Source organism: Vidua chalybeata, chromosome 6 (genome assembly GCF_026979565.1).
Source record: "Vidua chalybeata isolate OUT-0048 chromosome 6, bVidCha1 merged haplotype, whole genome shotgun sequence".
In the NCBI taxonomy this organism is placed as follows: Eukaryota; Metazoa; Chordata; class Aves; order Passeriformes; family Viduidae; genus Vidua; species Vidua chalybeata.
The window spans coordinates 15865445-15882226 of record NC_071535.1 but is presented as its reverse complement, the minus strand read 5'-3'; the positions used below and the strand labels follow the sequence as shown (position 1 = coordinate 15882226).

General features: G+C 42.5%; 1 protein-coding gene across 1 annotated transcript in view; it reads left to right on the top strand.

The window, feature by feature from the left end:
• LOC128789250 (ras and Rab interactor 3-like) overlaps positions 1 to 16782 on the top strand; it is a 160311-nt gene that overhangs the window by 119951 nt on the left and 23578 nt on the right. Inside the window, exons 21-22 of the mRNA XM_053944989.1 lie at positions 10696 to 10768; positions 14364 to 14455. Coding sequence (XP_053800964.1) covers positions 10696 to 10768; positions 14364 to 14455 — 165 coding nt within the window. The remainder of the gene's footprint in view (positions 1 to 10695; positions 10769 to 14363; positions 14456 to 16782) is intronic.

Genomic DNA, 16782 nt, shown 5'->3' with positions numbered 1-16782 from the left:
CAGCCTGAGGGATCCCAGAAGTGATACTGAGCCAGGCTGTGGGCAAGCTGAAGGGCAAACAGCAGCTCTCAGAAGAGATGTCTCAGTAGAGCAGCAGAAGCACTTCCCATTCTCTAAGGCCCAGGTTCTTGAAGAAATCCTGCTAAGATTCACAGAGGGATAGTGGTGGGAAAAAAAAGTAAAACAAATATTTTCTGTACTAGTATGTCACCTGTGATCTCCCAAAACCCATAACCTTCCTTTCTTCAGCTCCTTCTCCCTTTGTGTATAGAGAAAGATAGAATGTGCTCAGTTATTTAATCAGTGCAGATTTGCAGTCAACTCCTCTCAGGTACTTAAATGTACTTGCAAAGGCCCAGTAATGCCCCACAGAGGCACTTATATGCCCCTAGGCATATTGGAGAGCTGAGCTTGCTGCAGGCTGAAATAGACTTCCTCATGTGCCATTAGGAGCACTGCAATGCTCCTAGACTGTTGTTGCACAGATATTGAAGGGAATTTTCAGTTGGCATGGCACAGTCCAAGGAGTAAATATACATTCCACCCTTCCTAAGTCAAACCTCTCAAAACAATCTCTGGCTCATCAGACTGCAGGCAGAAGGGTCCATCAGAAAGTATATTTTGTTACTTCTGTTATCTCTGTAATGGAACCATTTTTTAAATGGTCACTTTAAACAAAACAGTTGGCTTCCTTCAGTGGAAGCCCTGCAGCATTCAGTACTGGAAAGAAGAATTCTTAATTCTGTAAAATAAGGCATAAAAGCAGGGTAGGACTATTTATAGCTTTGATTTCCTCTCAATAGATGAGAGGCTGAACCTGACATTACAGAGTGAAAAGATCAAGGTGGTGCTTTTTTTGGGTTTTGGGTTGTGTGTGGGTTTTTTTGATGAACCATTCTGGCATTCAGTGATAAAGCAAAGAGAGGACTGATTTGGCAGCTGCTTCATGAACTGCCCTGGAGACTTGTCTACCAGTCAGGAAGGTCATTCAGCATCTTCAAGTTCACTACAGAATATGACATTACTGAAGTAGTACTGCAGGCCCATGAGTACAATTAAGTAGGTGGAAAAGGGCCCTCTCCTGAGGAGAAAGAGTCAGGTTTTATGTGAGTTCAGGCTGTAGCTCTGTGCTGCCACAAGAAGGGCTCTTGCCATTCCTCATGTCACTGCCCTCCAGCCCCTCTGGTCCCTGTCTTTCTCTGCCTCACGCAGGTTCTGGCTGGGAGGGAGTGAGCACTGTGGATGTGGGGGTGTGAAAGCAGGACAGTGTGGTGGAGCAATGCTTCCTTAGAGGTGTTACCATGTGCTGGGTTATGTGGCATAAAGTCTGGAATGGAGATAAAAAAGTGGTAAAGGGCTGAGGGGCTCCGGGTAACTCTGGGAAGGGTTGGTGACAGACTGGAGAGAGAGGTCTGAGAACAAGTTGGAAAAGGGCAGCAGGTGACCAAGGATGGGGTCACATCCTGTAGTCCTGAATAATTGTGTGAGCCTCCAATGTGCTCTAGGCTGGCCACAGAGGCAGAAGCCCATCAGAGCTGCTTTATGGTGCCAGGAGAGGAGGCTGCAGGCAGGGCAAAAGCACTGTCGGGGAGGGTGGGAAGTGGGTGCAAAACTGTGGCCAAATTGCCCCATAGCAGCCAGCCTGCCCAAGGCAGAGCATTGCTGCCAGCAGGAGGAGGAGCTGGCCTTTCCCTTCCCTGCCAAGATGAATTCAGCTGACTTTTCCAAAGGAAGGCACCGATTTTACAGGCTGAGGGCTGAAGCACAGGTTGCTGAAGGGGCTTGGTCAGCTGTGCATCACCAGCCCTGAGCAAGCCCATCCTGGCCAGCATTGTATTTACTGGGCTGCAGAGAGACCTTTTGCTTGCTGAGCTCTTGACAGTGTCCAGCACTGAGGTATCAACACAGCTATTCAGACTCCTTTTGTATGCTTTTTGTACAGCCTGACAGGCAGTTCAGCTGCTGTAGTGTGGAGAGTCAATTTTTCCAATTTGCTTAAGAGGAATGTTTTCCTTTATTGTTGCATGATGGAGCGTGTGATTGAGGCAAAGCAAGAATCTGTTGTCAGCTTTGAGCCTGACAAGTCTGAAAAAAGAAGAAATGTGCTGGAAAAAATAACAAGTTATCAACACCCCTGGGACAGAACATCCCTCTTCCCTTCTTTCCCCAAAATTGGCTGATTCCATCTCAATTAAGCAAATCATACATTGCAGCAGCAAAACTTGTCCAAGACTACTTTTTTTTTTCAAGGATTAGCAAACTGATGAGTAAAAGCGTGTGTATTTTTAGCAGGGGAGACTGGAAAAGCTGAATATGTAGTTAACTTTCAGGTTCACATTTTAAGGAGTTTAATTGCATTTAAGAAGGCCTCTGGGCAGACACCTTGCCATTAAGGAGAGTAGACTGACAAATGTTGCTTAACAGAGTTCCTGTTGCTGCCTATAAGATGTAGAGCTACCCTAGTTATCTTCAGGTTAGGCTCTCTCAGACACAGATAACAATCTGCCTGCATCACCCAGGGCTCTGCATGGGCTTACTTCCCCTGTTTATGCATGTTTCTCATTAACAAGAAAAGTCTGCTATCACCTACACAGCTTCTTGGCATGAAAAACCTCCCACTGAGCAAGTCTGCTCCATGGCATGGGATAACTGGGCAGCTCTGCCCCAGCCCTGACCTTCAGCTCTGGGAGTGCTGTTCTGCTGCTGCTTTCTGCTGGAACTCATCTGCCTCCACAGGCAGTACCAGACCAAAGGCCACCTCTGTGTGGGCTGTAATGAGGACATAGGAGACATTATCTTTGTCTAGTCTGCTGTCTGTGGTTTGATTCGAGATAAGACACTGCATGATTTCTAGTCCCCTAAGGTTGTCTAACCTAGACATCTTCCCAAGATCAGTCTGGCTGTCAAGGATGAGTTCTCCATTATCCACACCACTATTAACCCTGAAAAGTGGGTTAGAGTCAAGGAGTTCCCCTTCAGGAGACTACTCTCAACTAAGAGCCCAGAATTTTGGTTTGGCAAGAACAGTGACCACAGGCCTAGGGGATATTGTAAAACACGGCATGAGGACACTTGTAACCTGTTGTGCAAGTCCATCATTTCTCTCCTAAATGCAGACGTGCACAAGGAAAGCAGAAAGCCTCACCAAGTCCTTCTCATGTCAGCTGAGTCCCACATCACTTTGACACACTGCTTTTTTTAAAACATTAAATACTTATGCGGCTGCTTTTTCAAGATTGAACTGTGCCAGGCTTCTCTGTGATTTACAAGTTGTTTTGGAAATATTCTGGTTGCTTATAGTGGGTAGTTTTATTCTATTTTTTTTTTAAACTCTCATCCTGAACAGTTACCTCTCATCTCTCCACACAAATACTTTTATTTTTACTCTAGGCTTTAAACTGATGGGATTGTAGAGGAAGCCTTTTGGAAAGAAGCCCTCAGGGTCTTGTTAGCTTTGTTAATCCTTACTTTGGCTTTTTTTTTTCCCCTTATTTTTCAGTCCCGAGACGCATAATGCAAAATCTGTGTGTAATCAGAGCTAGAGACTATGCGTGCTGTTCTGGGATAATATTGTCTTACCCTGCTCTGCTTATTTCCTTGAACACAACCCAAAAAGCTTACTGGCTCTCAAACAGCTACTCTAAATCAGTACCCATAATACAAGTGCCCTTGTCTCAGAGGCTAAACTGAAACAAATGATAGTTTTTATCCTTGGACAGTGCTATCTAAAGATCTTATAGAGCTTAGTAAACATGACTTTAGATTTGTAAATGAGGAAAATAAGATACTGTTTGAAGTGAAATGAGGGCATCAAGGACCTCAGTCTTTGACCCTTGAGTAGGACCCTCACAGTCAGTGACAGTGCAATCTATCCCACTCAGAAGCAGGAATCAAAAGAGCTGTTTTCACCAGGTTGTCAACTAGGTGGAATTTGCAGCTCTAGGAAGCAGAAGTGTATTTTTTCCCTTTTTTTGTCCACCCTATTGACCTCTGCCATTTCAAAGTGGGTTATTCCCTTTCATCACTCACCCTTGGAAATTGTCTTGCTTGTAAAGACTTTTCTCCTGCAAGTCTCTCTTTCAGAATGTGATTCTGAATACTGAATGTCTTCCCTCAAAACACTCGGCAAACATCCCTTTTCTGTATGATTAACCTCAGCACTGTGGTACTTCACAATGTATCTCAGAGCCAGAGAAAGAAACTTTTCTCCAAAGTAAATGGAGAAAAACATTTTTAAATAAAATACATCTGTATGATAGCATACATTTTTTACATACGGATTGATTCTCAAGATTTATCCGTATGACTAGTTGCTAAGAACTAAATCCCCAGAATTTCAAATGATAGCACTGTTTCCTGTTACATGAGGCACAGGGGAGACCCTTTATATATCTGAATGCTTCGTTTGCTTCACAAAGTTTTACCAAAGAAATTTGCCTTTTGAGAGTAACTTACAAGCATCTATATTGAGTTTGTCTTGTCAGCTGTGGGCCTCAGCCCTGACAGTTTTAATGGGCAGCTGGGCAGCAAAAATCTTTTACTGCCATTGTAATGTACGAGCGGATTCTGAATGACCTGCAAAAATGTGACTTCTCCAGCAATGATCCCAACTCTTGCTCAGCTGCTTAGTGCAGGGTCCACATTGATTGAATATGTTATCCTACTCCCCCGCTCCTACTGAGGTCTCCTCAGCCCTCAGTATTTCAGAAAGGCCATGTTTCCTCTCTTATTCATGCAAAAACAGACCCTCTGTGGCTACATCTAGAACTTCAGCTGTACCTCATATTGACATCTGGTCCTGGGAATTCCCCTTGGAAGAAGTCCTGGATCTCCTCTGGCTGAAGAAACACTGGAATTTCCACATTATTCCATCCCTGGAAAGGAGATATGGGGTTGAGGACCTAACAAGTAAGACAAGAGCTTTGAAACTGAACAGCCACTCTCCAGCATGTGCTCTGCTCTTAATCCCTGAAATAGCTGGCAGTGTTATCCACATGGATACCTTTAAGGAAAGCACTGAGAGCTGTGACATTTTTTTTTAGCTGAGTTGGCTGTGCTTGAAGTACCTGTGAGAGGCACCCTCTCATCCCCTGCTGAAACACTGATCACAATGAGGAGGAAACAGAGCAGCAAAATGCCTGTAACACGTTCCTGCTTGAGCCCCTGCAGCAGAGACAACGGGACCAGGCAGTACCAGGATTTTAAACTGAACTAAAGGCATTAAATCTCAGTGGACACCAAGGTGCTGCCCATCTGCTTGGGTGAATGTGGATGAGCCAAAGTATAGTGAGTGGTCAGAACCCTGTGGCTGTTAGGTGTGAGGACAGCTCCTTATCTTAGCAGCAGAACATGCACACAGGGTAGAGGGGAACTGTCATCTCTACCAAGTGTCCCTTCTACTCAGCTCCAGCCTGAGAAGAGTAGAAAAGCCTGTGATTTACATCTTCTTTAATAACACTTTGTTCAGCACAACATAATTATATTTAGTGAAGGGCATAGTTTAAAAATAGATTTCTCTTATACTCTACAACCAAGCTCATTAACACTTTATCACTTTCATAATTCATTAGTTCCAATTTCCCAGGAACTGCCATGAGCAGTGACTTTTTTTCATCATAGCCAGAAAGAATAAACTCTGTAGGAAGCCACAAAATTGAAATCTTTTGAAAATTGAGGAGTTGGATGCACAACGGGAGACTCAGGCAGAAGTTCAAATGGGTAAAGTTTCAGCCCTTACTTGATGAGGAAAAAAACCCAGAAACAACTGGCAGTTAAGTAAAGCACACTAGAAAAGACAAGAAAGACAAAACAGACATAGATTGACTAGGACAGTCTAGAATTGTGCAACCAAACCTGAAACTACAGCTTTGAAATCATGTGGAAGAAGCAGAGGCATCAGATTACAGAATAAATAAAAAGGCCTTGAGAAGAAAAAAAGAAAAACAGAAGAAAAAATAAAAAAGATAAACAGTGTCAGTGTTTTAGAAAAACACAGCATTAGAAGGCCATATACTGCCATCCACAAGGTCATCAAGAAATAACATAAGAAACAATGCTAGAGACAGATACTAGGAACTTTCCAACAGAGATGTTGCAGAAAGGTACCTTAAACACACTAAGGACTTCTGCCAATGAAGTCTAAATTTCCCTTCTTTAGAACCATCCAGCTGAGGATCTTTCTCTTAAAACCACCACAAGCCAATTGCATGAATAAGGGTCAGAACTGGGGAACTGAAACAGTAACCTGAAGGAATTACATCACACTCTCACACATTTCTGCAAAGCACAGCAGGTAGGACAAGCACAGTGGATTGTGAGAGACAAAACAGCTTCAGCTTTGGGGCTATAGCAGTCACTGCAACACTCCACTGAAATACCCAGGGCTTCTTCCCCAGTGGCAGGAAACTGCTAACCTGCTAACCTGAACTGTCAGTGTCTGGGAGTAAGAATTTTGGTAGCCTCTGCCTTGGAGTGATCCCATCCTCATAGCAAGGTTTACTCACTGAGGGTAGCAGAACAGCAGCAAAGCTGGCTGTGCTGCTTATTGCAAAGGTTGTGGCAACTGTGGTATCAAAGCAGAGACTTATATCAAAGGAGAAAAACAACTCTTGTTAGGAGACTCTGGATTTATAATCTGAAAATAGAAATAGAAAACTGGAATCACAGCCATAATGATAAATCTCACAGTTTCCCAGAATCTGGAAGAATGAGAACATCTAAGCACATCCAGGCAGGACTTCTGAGGATGGTTGTTTTCTCAGTAGTCCTCTGTCGACATAACTGCTGCAGAATAAGGAATTTGTGTCTTTGAATTCAGATGTCTCTGAAGGACTACACAGATACCAAAAACAAATGAAAAACCAAGTGGATAGCACTAACAGTGCCACTAGAGAAGAAGCTGAAGTAATTGAGTCCCATGAGCCTGTGTAAGCAATAAAACGGAAATTGGCTTGGTTTGTCCATGTAACCAGAACAATGGAACTAGCAAACACAATTCTGTGGGGAAAAAATCAGAGAGGAAAGGAAGGCAGAATGCTCAGGGACAGTGTGACTCAAAGACATTTGCATCTGGATGGAGAAATGATGGGAAGATCCAAAGAGTAAAGGGAATATGAATACAGATTCGAGTCAGTGCCTAAAGATGACACTCTTCAGACCATGCTGGTGTTTGAAAGAGGAAGATGAGACAATCATAAATATATATAACGGTTCATAACCTGGCCAAGTTCTGTTCATTTACTGAGTTTCCAAAGGACACAAAAGCAGAGTATAGTCACCAATGAACCACTAATTCATGTTGCAAATGCTTCTGTCACCCATAAGAAAAATTCAATTAATTCTTATCTCTTTGTTTCAGACTACTCAAAATTGCCCACTGATCTATACATTTCCCCTTTTATTTCCTGAAGGTGACATTTTTCAATGGGCTTCTAAATATCAGGTAAAACTCAATAAGCAGTGGCAATATGTTTGGCTCACAGAACCCAGCCTATTTTTTCTCTTGCTTTTGATCATATTCTTGACATTCAGGCACTGCTATGGTGAGATGTAGATATTTCCTTGCTCTTAAGGTGTCCTGGATCTAGTTTTACAAGCCCGAGAAAGGTGAATTTTTTTCTCTGCCCTTTTCATCAGGATTACAGCAGTGTGGCAGATGTCTGCTTGTAGATTCTGCAAAAGTCATGAGTTCCTATAAATGGCAGCATCACGATCCCTCCCTAAGCAGCAGTTCTCATGTCAATGAAATGTCCCCAGCTACCCACAACACACCCACAGCCAGAGAAAATCACCTCTTCCTGATTGTCTTCTCAGAGTAGGATGCCTTGAAGGCAGCAATGGCTTTGAGGGACAGCAATATTGTCCCAAACAGTCAGCAGAGCCCTTTTAGCTGTTCAAGATTGCTATTTTCTGTGTCTTTCCAAGAATTAGAAACATGCAGCAGGATGCACATAATGGTCTCCACAGGTGAATGGCAACCATTGCCACAAGACAAGTTCCTGTATCATACCCATCATCTGCCATCCAAAAGAAAAGCATTGCAGTGATGTCTGCTGGTGTCAGCAGGTGTCTAGAAAAAAAAATAGTTTAAGAGAAAAGTGTTATATTTTCTCCCAAGGAAGATGCTCCCACAGGAGTTTGCAAGGCAGAATTTCCCCATGGGTGCTGTGCTGAGAGCAGATCCAAGTAGCCATGGCAACCCTGTGCAGGCTGCTTGACATGGCCACTGCCCAGAATAAATTTTGGGCTGAGTATTGGTCCTGATGGTCTTAGTACCTCGAGTAATGACACATCTAAAGCACTATTCTTACTGTTCTTCCATCTGTTCTTACTTGTTTGCAGGCTGCCCAAAAATGTCCCAGGAGAGCTGTGGGTCTCTGTATGATGAATTACAGCCTGCTGAGAAATATGCTTGGTTTTGTTACCTTCTGTGACCTCCCAGAGCAGGGACAGTCCTATTTATATATACCACCTGCAGAAAACATCTGTCCTTGAGCTTCAGCAGCTTTTTGTACCTAGTCTTCCTTAGCAGTATAATTCCTGGTCATATGTGGTGTTTTATGCAATTTAACTATGTATGTGAGGAGAAGTAGCTATGCAGTGGCACAGCACTTATATGTGGAAACTCCTGACACAGAGGCACTTGGACTAATATTTTTTTGTCTAACATACAAGCTCCCAAGTGGCAGAGCTTCCTGGCACAGAAACAATCAGTAGTCCCAGTCCAAGCAATTTGCTCATATATGTGAGCATGTACAGGTGCAGCCTGCTCTGTTATGGATACCTGCAACCCATAGTGCCAAACTGAGCATGTAGCTCTTGACAGAAAAAAAGCTCCCTTAAAGCCATCATCTCTACAAAGGGCTTTATTTAATAGCTGGAGATTCGAGCAAATTCATACTCTTGGGTTTTGGTTCATTCTCCAGAACAGGACTGGGTTTTGTCTTTATTTTTGTTTCCTGTGTCAGACCTGCAAAGCAGATGGATTTCAAACTACAGAAATTGTTCATGGTAGGTGTTCAATGAAAATCCCTGACTGAAATATGATTCTTATTATGGAAAAAAAAATAAATTGCCAAATATGATTTTTCCAGTTGTGAGAAAAAAGTGAGGGAAAGGGATTGTTTTGCTTGAAGTGTGTTTTAGATTCCACATTGCAGTCTGGTATGGGTGCATACACTGAGGTTAAACTGTTCATGCTGATCCAACATAAACTGATGCTAGGAATGACTGTTGAGAATTACATGGTCTTTGTCTCTATAAAAAATGCCTACATTGGAGTATTCAGCCCAAAATAACAACCTGCTGGGCCTGGGCTAGAACAAAGGGAGAAGTAAAAGAAGGAAATGTCTGGTTTGAGGAATGAGATATGAACCTGAACAGGAGACAATCTTGAGCATTTCCTTGCAGGGGGATTATCTGCTGGCTGGAAAACAAGAGCCAGGGCAGAGGTGAGGGAGAGGAGAGGAGAGCCAGGAGGATCTCTCCTTCCTGCAGGTGCTGGAGGCCCTTCTTTGAAGGAGACCAACCACCAGGCAGGCAGGGCAAGGGGCTGGAGACAACTCACAGGGCTGTGAATCATGCCTGACTGAGGAAGCTGAATCACAGTAGCTGAGCTTTGAGTCCACAGCTCTGACCTGTGGCCTAGAACAGAGTGAAGGAAGATGCACAGTGTCTGTGGGCAGTGCCATGGGGGTGGGAGCTGGTGCTGTTCCCCAGGGACTCCTGGCATGCTCCTGTGACAGCTCTGGAGTGCAGCTTTGAGATAGTTCTTTCCCACCAGTAAATGGGCATTTCTGAGAATCCACTGCAGATTTCCTTACCCTTGTCAATGTAGTGGGGTTGTGATGTGTGCAAACAGGCATAGAGTTTGTGAGACTGTGAGGCTGAAGCAAAGGTGGACACATCTCTCCTGCAGATCCAGGTCTTTATCTCTGCCTTGGGTTATCTCTGCCTGTCGGTGAAACTTTCTCCACTGGTCAATGAATTTTTTCTAGTTTAAAAGCCAAAAGCTCTGTAGTAACATGTGAGATTTGGGCTACACAATGCCCAAATGCATGTCTTTAAGAAAGGTCATCTTAAAAACTCTGCAATATGGTGGATTGTATTTTGGTGGATTGTATCTGGGGAGTGCAGTCACTGAATAACACCATGGGAGGGAGAAGACGGAAGAGATACAAATAGGCTGCGCTCACACTGCCTGTGTGACCCAGGTCAGAGCCCACACACACAGTAATGAAACAGTAACTCCTAGGTTTTTTTTCTTCAAAGCACTTTGTCCATCCAGACCAAACCAGATTCCAGCATGGAGAGTTGCAAGGTCAACCCTGTATGTATTGCAGATATGCACACCCTTAGAGACAGATGGGCTTGTAATGATCCCTTTGGAAGTGAGCTGGGAGGTTTCTTTCAACCCATTGTTTCCGTTAGTGTCACAACATTTGGATATCTTGAGCTAACTTTTCAGAAAGCCAAGCTGAGCTATTTCTTCTCTAGTGTCTCCATGAAGAATCTTGTTGCATTTGGCCACCTGAAGGCAGTTCTTTACACTTTGTCATATTAGTCCATGCAGTTACTGGACTGTCACAGAACACAAGATGTGATAGCCAAACCTACCTGTTTGGTTGTTTTTTTTTTTTTTTTAATCATATAGCTCAAAGAAATCAGCTGCTGATTTTCTTTTCTGTTTTTCACCAGTCCTGTACCTGGAAGGATCTGTCCTTGTATTTGAAGATGTTTTCAAATTGGTTGCCTTCTACTGTGTCAGCAGGTGAGTTGGATTCATTGCTTCCATGGCACAGTCATTTTGCCCTTCCCTCTGGTCTGTCCTTCCCCAGTCCCCAGTCCCAGCACAGACCCCTCTGTTTCCTCTGCTACCCTCCAGCCTGCCAGACTTGAAGGTATTTCAGATACTTATCTCTACAATGGGGCCAGATCACCCCACAAGCACAGCTACCTCTGCAGCTGGAAGCTTTGTCCATAGGGCTGCTTCCACAAAGAACAGAGGCACAGAACTGAGGCTAGGAGGGCAGGGAGGAAGAAGGGGCCCGAGATAAATATTTATTTAAAGCTTTAAGCATGCACACACACACACACACCCCCACACACACCTGGTAGCAACTTAGCAAACCTACTAATGGACTGTTGTCTCTTGGCGACTCAAAGCACTTCATCACCTATGGGGAATCTGTCAAGGAAAGTAGTCCTGAAGCAATATATTTTCTTAGCTAAAATTTGAAATGAAAACGAAGTGTTTGTTTGCTCAGCACAGAAGAACCAAGAATAATGGGTACAGAGATGGAAAAGACCTGTAATGTCATTTTCACTAGTGCAAGGTTTGAGCTGCAGCTGATGATGTCTGCAGCCTTCTCTAATCTGTGTCCTTGTGCTTAGCACACTGCAGCAATACCTCCACCTACTTACCCCATCCCTACTGCAGCAGGCCTGGTTGTGAGTTGTTTGTAGACTTTTGACTTCCTCTATATAAGCTTACACAACTCTTAAAAGTAGTTATTTCCTTTTAAGAGGAGAAAGCAGCTTCAGGATATGTTTACAAGGCAGTCACACCAGTCACTTGATTAGGTCACACAGTAGGAACAGTCTGTCTGGGGTAGGATACAGTGTGCTACAGCTTATCCAGCCAGTCCCCCACCATTCTGAGGGCTGCTCCTGCAGCCAGCTGAGTTCAGCACTACTGAGCTACAACTCCTGCCTGCACAGAGGAAACCATGCTCCACCTCACCCTGATCAGTTAACAGACATTTAGCTACCTGGATGTTTATAGACCCTATAGAATGGACATAAGTTAACCCCTGGACCCTTATAAAGATTTCTTTCCCACTAAAGCAAAGAACAGCCCAAATGCAAAATAGAATCGGGCATTTCTAGTAAGTGGTTGGTGACAAAGAAAATATGCTCACTTCTGCTTTCCTGCAAAAAGGCTCATGGGAAAAGAAAAGAAAAGAAAAGAAAAGAAAAGAAAAGAAAAGAAAAGAAAAGAAAAGAAAAGAAAAGAAAAGAAAAGAAAAGAAAAGAAAAGAAAAGAAAAGAAAAGAAAAGAAAAGAAAAGAAAAGAAAAGAAAGAAAGAAAAGAAAGAAAGAAAGAAAGAAAGAAAGAAAGAAAGAAAGAAAGAAAGAAAGAAAGAAAGAAAGAAAGAAAGAAAGAAAGAAAGAAAGAAAGAAAGAAAGAAAGAAAGAAAGAAAGAAAGAAAGAAAGAAAGAAAAAGAAAGAAAGAAAGAAAAGAAAGTTATTCTATTTCATGCCTTAGGTTTTAGCTTTTATATTTTTTAAATTCTGTACTGCTTTAGTGTGTAGTTCTGAGCTTCATGTTAAGGAATGGTAAACTCTCTTCAGTGTAGGGAGACAAAATAATTCCTTCTCTAGCTGGGGACCCATGGACAACCAACCCAAATTTCAGGCCCAAGAACATAAGTAACATGGACTGAAGAGAGAAAAACAAGAGGAATGGGACTTCATAACCTAAAGCTGTAACTGGAAATTAACTCCAATAAACTTTTAAAAGTGAGAGGCCTTATGACCATGTCCATTTTGTGACCATTTTGGGTTCATCTTGGGCATAGCCCTGGTTGGGCTCTTGGGCTGCCCAAGGTGTATCCATTGAGGCCTTTTAATAAATCCCTACTTTATTATTTAACTCTGTCTAGCCTCTGTTCTAGGTCAGCCTTCACAAGGCATCAGTTCAGCTCCTGTTATAGATGTTATTTCTGAGTGTCAAATACACATTCAGATGGTTCATGTGATTTTCCAGGCTACTGTCAAAAGACAAGATAAAAAGGGAATAATTTTCTGAGAGAAGCGGGTAATAAAAAGACACTGACCTACCATTTACTGGCAGTTCATAGGAGCTCTCTGTGATGGTGAATGTAGAGCTCTGAGAACAGGGATGTAGTAAATTGTCTATGAATAGCTGGAAACAGCTTTTCAGGGCTGACAGGCTCATCTCAAAAAAAATTTGGCCTGGGTATATTACCTGCCTGTAGGTAACAGATGACTTGGTGGCTGGTCTGCAAGCTTCTGCCCCATTAATAAAATCAGATTTTTTTTTTCTATTAGGGCAATGTCCTAATATTTCCTGATCTTAATATATTAAAAAAAAAAAAAAAAAAGAAAAAGAAAGGAACTATTCATACATATAAAATAACAAAGAAAGCAGAAGGTACATGGACCCTCTTCCTCTTCTAAACCTCATATCTGCCATGAAAAAATAATAAGCCAGGGATCACATCAGTTTACGTGAGCGACAACAGAATGCTCAGCAGTACACAGAGAACCCATGGAGAACACAAAACATCAGTAAGGTTAAAAAGGTCAGAAATAGGCCCCCTGCATTCATCTGTCAACAGATAGGTCTGCAGTTATGTGCTTTTTTGAGGTGTGCATTTGTTTAGCAGAGACCTCCTACTCACAAGGCCAGTTTTTCTATAACAATTCCTTGTGTAATGTAGAACATTTTGTAGAGCTTTTTATGTGTAAGATGATCCTGCACCATTCCTTGCTATCATTTAGGGACTGGCTTTTCTAGTCCTTGTTAGAATGGGAATTGAGGCAAGAATGGGGTTAGCAAATTGTCACTGGGCAAGAGGCAAACCTGAACAGCTCACTGCCAGAGCAAGGGCTCTGTTAAATGGCTTGAGACTTAGGGTGTGTTTTAGTGAAACCCAGACAGCTTCCTCTGAGAAACTCTTATCTTTTTTTCAATAGAAATACAGCATCTTTCCAGAAACCAAGTACTCAGAAGTCTGAGAGTAGAGAGTTAAAGGGATATATGTTTTCTCAGTGTCATGCAGCATTTCCTCACTGTCTGTCCCTTCACCCAGGGGTTACCTTTCCCCAGACAGGGCTTTCCTTTCCCAATCCCTCTGTGCCTTGCTGTGTACCCATGCCTACACTTACAGAGATTTTTAAAAGAGGAAGCAGAGTAGTGAGAGAAGGGTAAACAGAAAGAAAAAGGACTTCAAATCATTTCCACATGAAAAAGATTGGCTTTTCTATTAAAAATAATTACAATTTGCAGCACCTCAGTTTTAATGGGAAGATATTTCTCAACTTTTGTGGCCTCCCCTGAAGTAAGAGGCATTTCTGCTCTTTTCAGAGGACAGAGCCAAGACACAGTGATTAAGTCAGTGATATGGCATGAAGCATCACCACAGAAGCTGGTGATCTTTTGTGAAATCAGAGCAACCCAGGCTGGCACAATGTCCATAATTCCTTACCAGCCATGACTTCGCTGAACATGGCTGAAATTGTGAGCCAATCCAATCACTGAGACCAAGTGAAGTCTGGAGTTCCTAACAATTGTGGGGTTTATCCTTTTGCTGTTTTTTCATTGTGTTTATTTCTACAGGGATTTGCTGCCCTTTACCCTGAAGCTGCCACAAGCAATATTAGAAGCCAGTAGCTTTCAAGACCTTGAAATTATCTCTAGTCTGGGGATAGGTAAGTCCCTCAAAGCAGTCAGATTTTCACTTGGACTTGTGAGAACAATAGTGCCTTGCACAGACGTAATGCAACTGGAAGACAGATGTACTATTGTCTTCAGAATAGCTAAAGAGGTCTGAATGCAAGAGGAAAATGTTTATGAACTTTATGTTCATAGCAAGATGCTGACAAAAAGGGCACTTGCCCCTTTGGCCATAAATCTCCACCTGGATTTCTGTCCAGGGCGTGGTCCTTACAGTCTGGGAAAGCTGAAGTGCAGCACGGTCTCTCGGGATAACTTCTACACGCTGGAAGTGGCTGGTGTCTGAGCTATGTGGAAAACACCTTTGCAACTTCTCCTTCTGATGTGTGGGGGCAATGATGATGAAAGTGTGATATTTTTGAATTTTGATATTTTTGCTTGCTCCTGCAGGATTTCTAGTTGATAGAGAAATATGTATCGTCCCAATATGTTCTCTCACCTCACACAAATCACATGCAAAAGGAACATTATTTTTAGTGACAGCACCAAACACGCAAATTTTAGATGAGATGTATAAAGTTACAGCTAGGAAAAGCAATTCTGTTAACTAAAGGAGATTTCCTTTCTATTCCTTTTCATTTAACACACTCCACTTGAGACAGCTACTTCAGTAAGCCACTTTCATACTTCTTGGTTTCCAGTTTTCCTTCAGGTATTGAAAACAACCAAACAATGGAGAAAATTGAAGAGTTAGCTCATTTAGAGATATTTATTAGAGCATTCTCAGTATTTTTGGGTCTTCTGCATCATACCTCCTAGAAGGCATGGGTAAACCCCACTGGTTTCAGTTCAGGTGGCTTTGCTGAATTTCACCAACAGATTTGCCTCTAATACTTTCAGCATCCTCTATTTTGATTATGTTCCAATTTGTCAAAGCATCTGTTTATATGGAAGTCCAGCCAGCACTTATTGCTGATAAAAAGGTACTTTTCAGCTTAAGATAACAAGTTACACACTTAATTTTTTATAACAAGTCTAAAAATTTGGATCAAAATGAAGGAAGTGTATCATGAATTTGCAACCTTCAGTCTAATTTGAGCCAGCAGAGGCTATCTTGATTCAGGCAAGAGTTTCCAGCAACTTCTGAAAGAAGAGATCTGTTAAAGCACAAGCACCAAAACAATAGTGGTTGTAGTCTTTTTCCTTCTTTCCTGTACTGGTGGTCATAAAAGTAGTGAGGCTTGGAAATTTATTTGTCATGGTGTATTTCATACCAATCAAGTGTCTGAAAACAGAAGAAAACCTGCTGTTGTGTGCAGTCTTCCTGGGTGCCATGCTGTTTTAGTGGAGTCAAACAGGCTCAGCTACTGACAGATGCTGTTTATTGCTTCCTGGAACAAAATTTTGTGAATAAAATTGGGAACACAAACTATCACATGCTGCCCAAAGTGGCACTTCCAAAGGAAACAAAGCATTATCTGAAACTCTCATAAGTTGCTTTGTATTTATTTCAAAGTAATATGTGTTTCAAGGGGATAGAAGTAAGATGTCTATCTGCAAACTGAATTGTTCCACAAAGGTTCTGGCTGTTCTGTACGTTGTCACAGAGGATGTACTGCAGGCCCTCTAGTCCTGACCTCACTGGTACAGAAGATCTTTTAGGAGGAGAATTAGCATGATTGCACTGCACAAAGAGCACATAGCATCACAGACATGCCAAGGACTCCAAGAACTGCTTAATTATCCCTCCCAGACTGCAAGATAAGGGAACATCCAGGACAGCAATGGGAAATGATCAAATGGCCTTCTCTGCAGTGTGAGACAGTGTGGCTGTGCTGGGAAATGCCTGCTCGGAAGCAGCTGTGTTACTTGGTAGAACCACATAATCTGTTCCTTCCCAGCCTGAGTGGAGCTTTACATTTTCATCACAGTGCCTTATCCTGACCACTACTGAGAAAAAATATCAACTTCCCCTCTGTAGATTGGTTTACTCACCATTTCCTCAGCCCATGACACTTCACAGCATTATATTCTGACTTAAAACAACTTCCTCTGCCCTGCATTTGCTGATACTGAGATCTGGAGAGCTTAAGGAAAATGGTACCCCAGCCAGTCTCAGCTGTGAGGGGGTTTGCAGCATGGTGTTAGTATGTGCAGTTGCATCTGCATGGCTTCTCCCAAATTCTGTTGTTAAGAGTGCAGTTGTTCCTAGCAACACTATTATTTTAAGCTTCTTCTCCTCCCTCTCACAGCAAGAAATCAGAGAATAAAGCTGTTCTAATGTCCGTCACCCTAAGGTAACATGCTGACATGCTTACAAAGTTGAATTTGCCATGGGCACTAGCCTAGGCTGTGAGAAGAT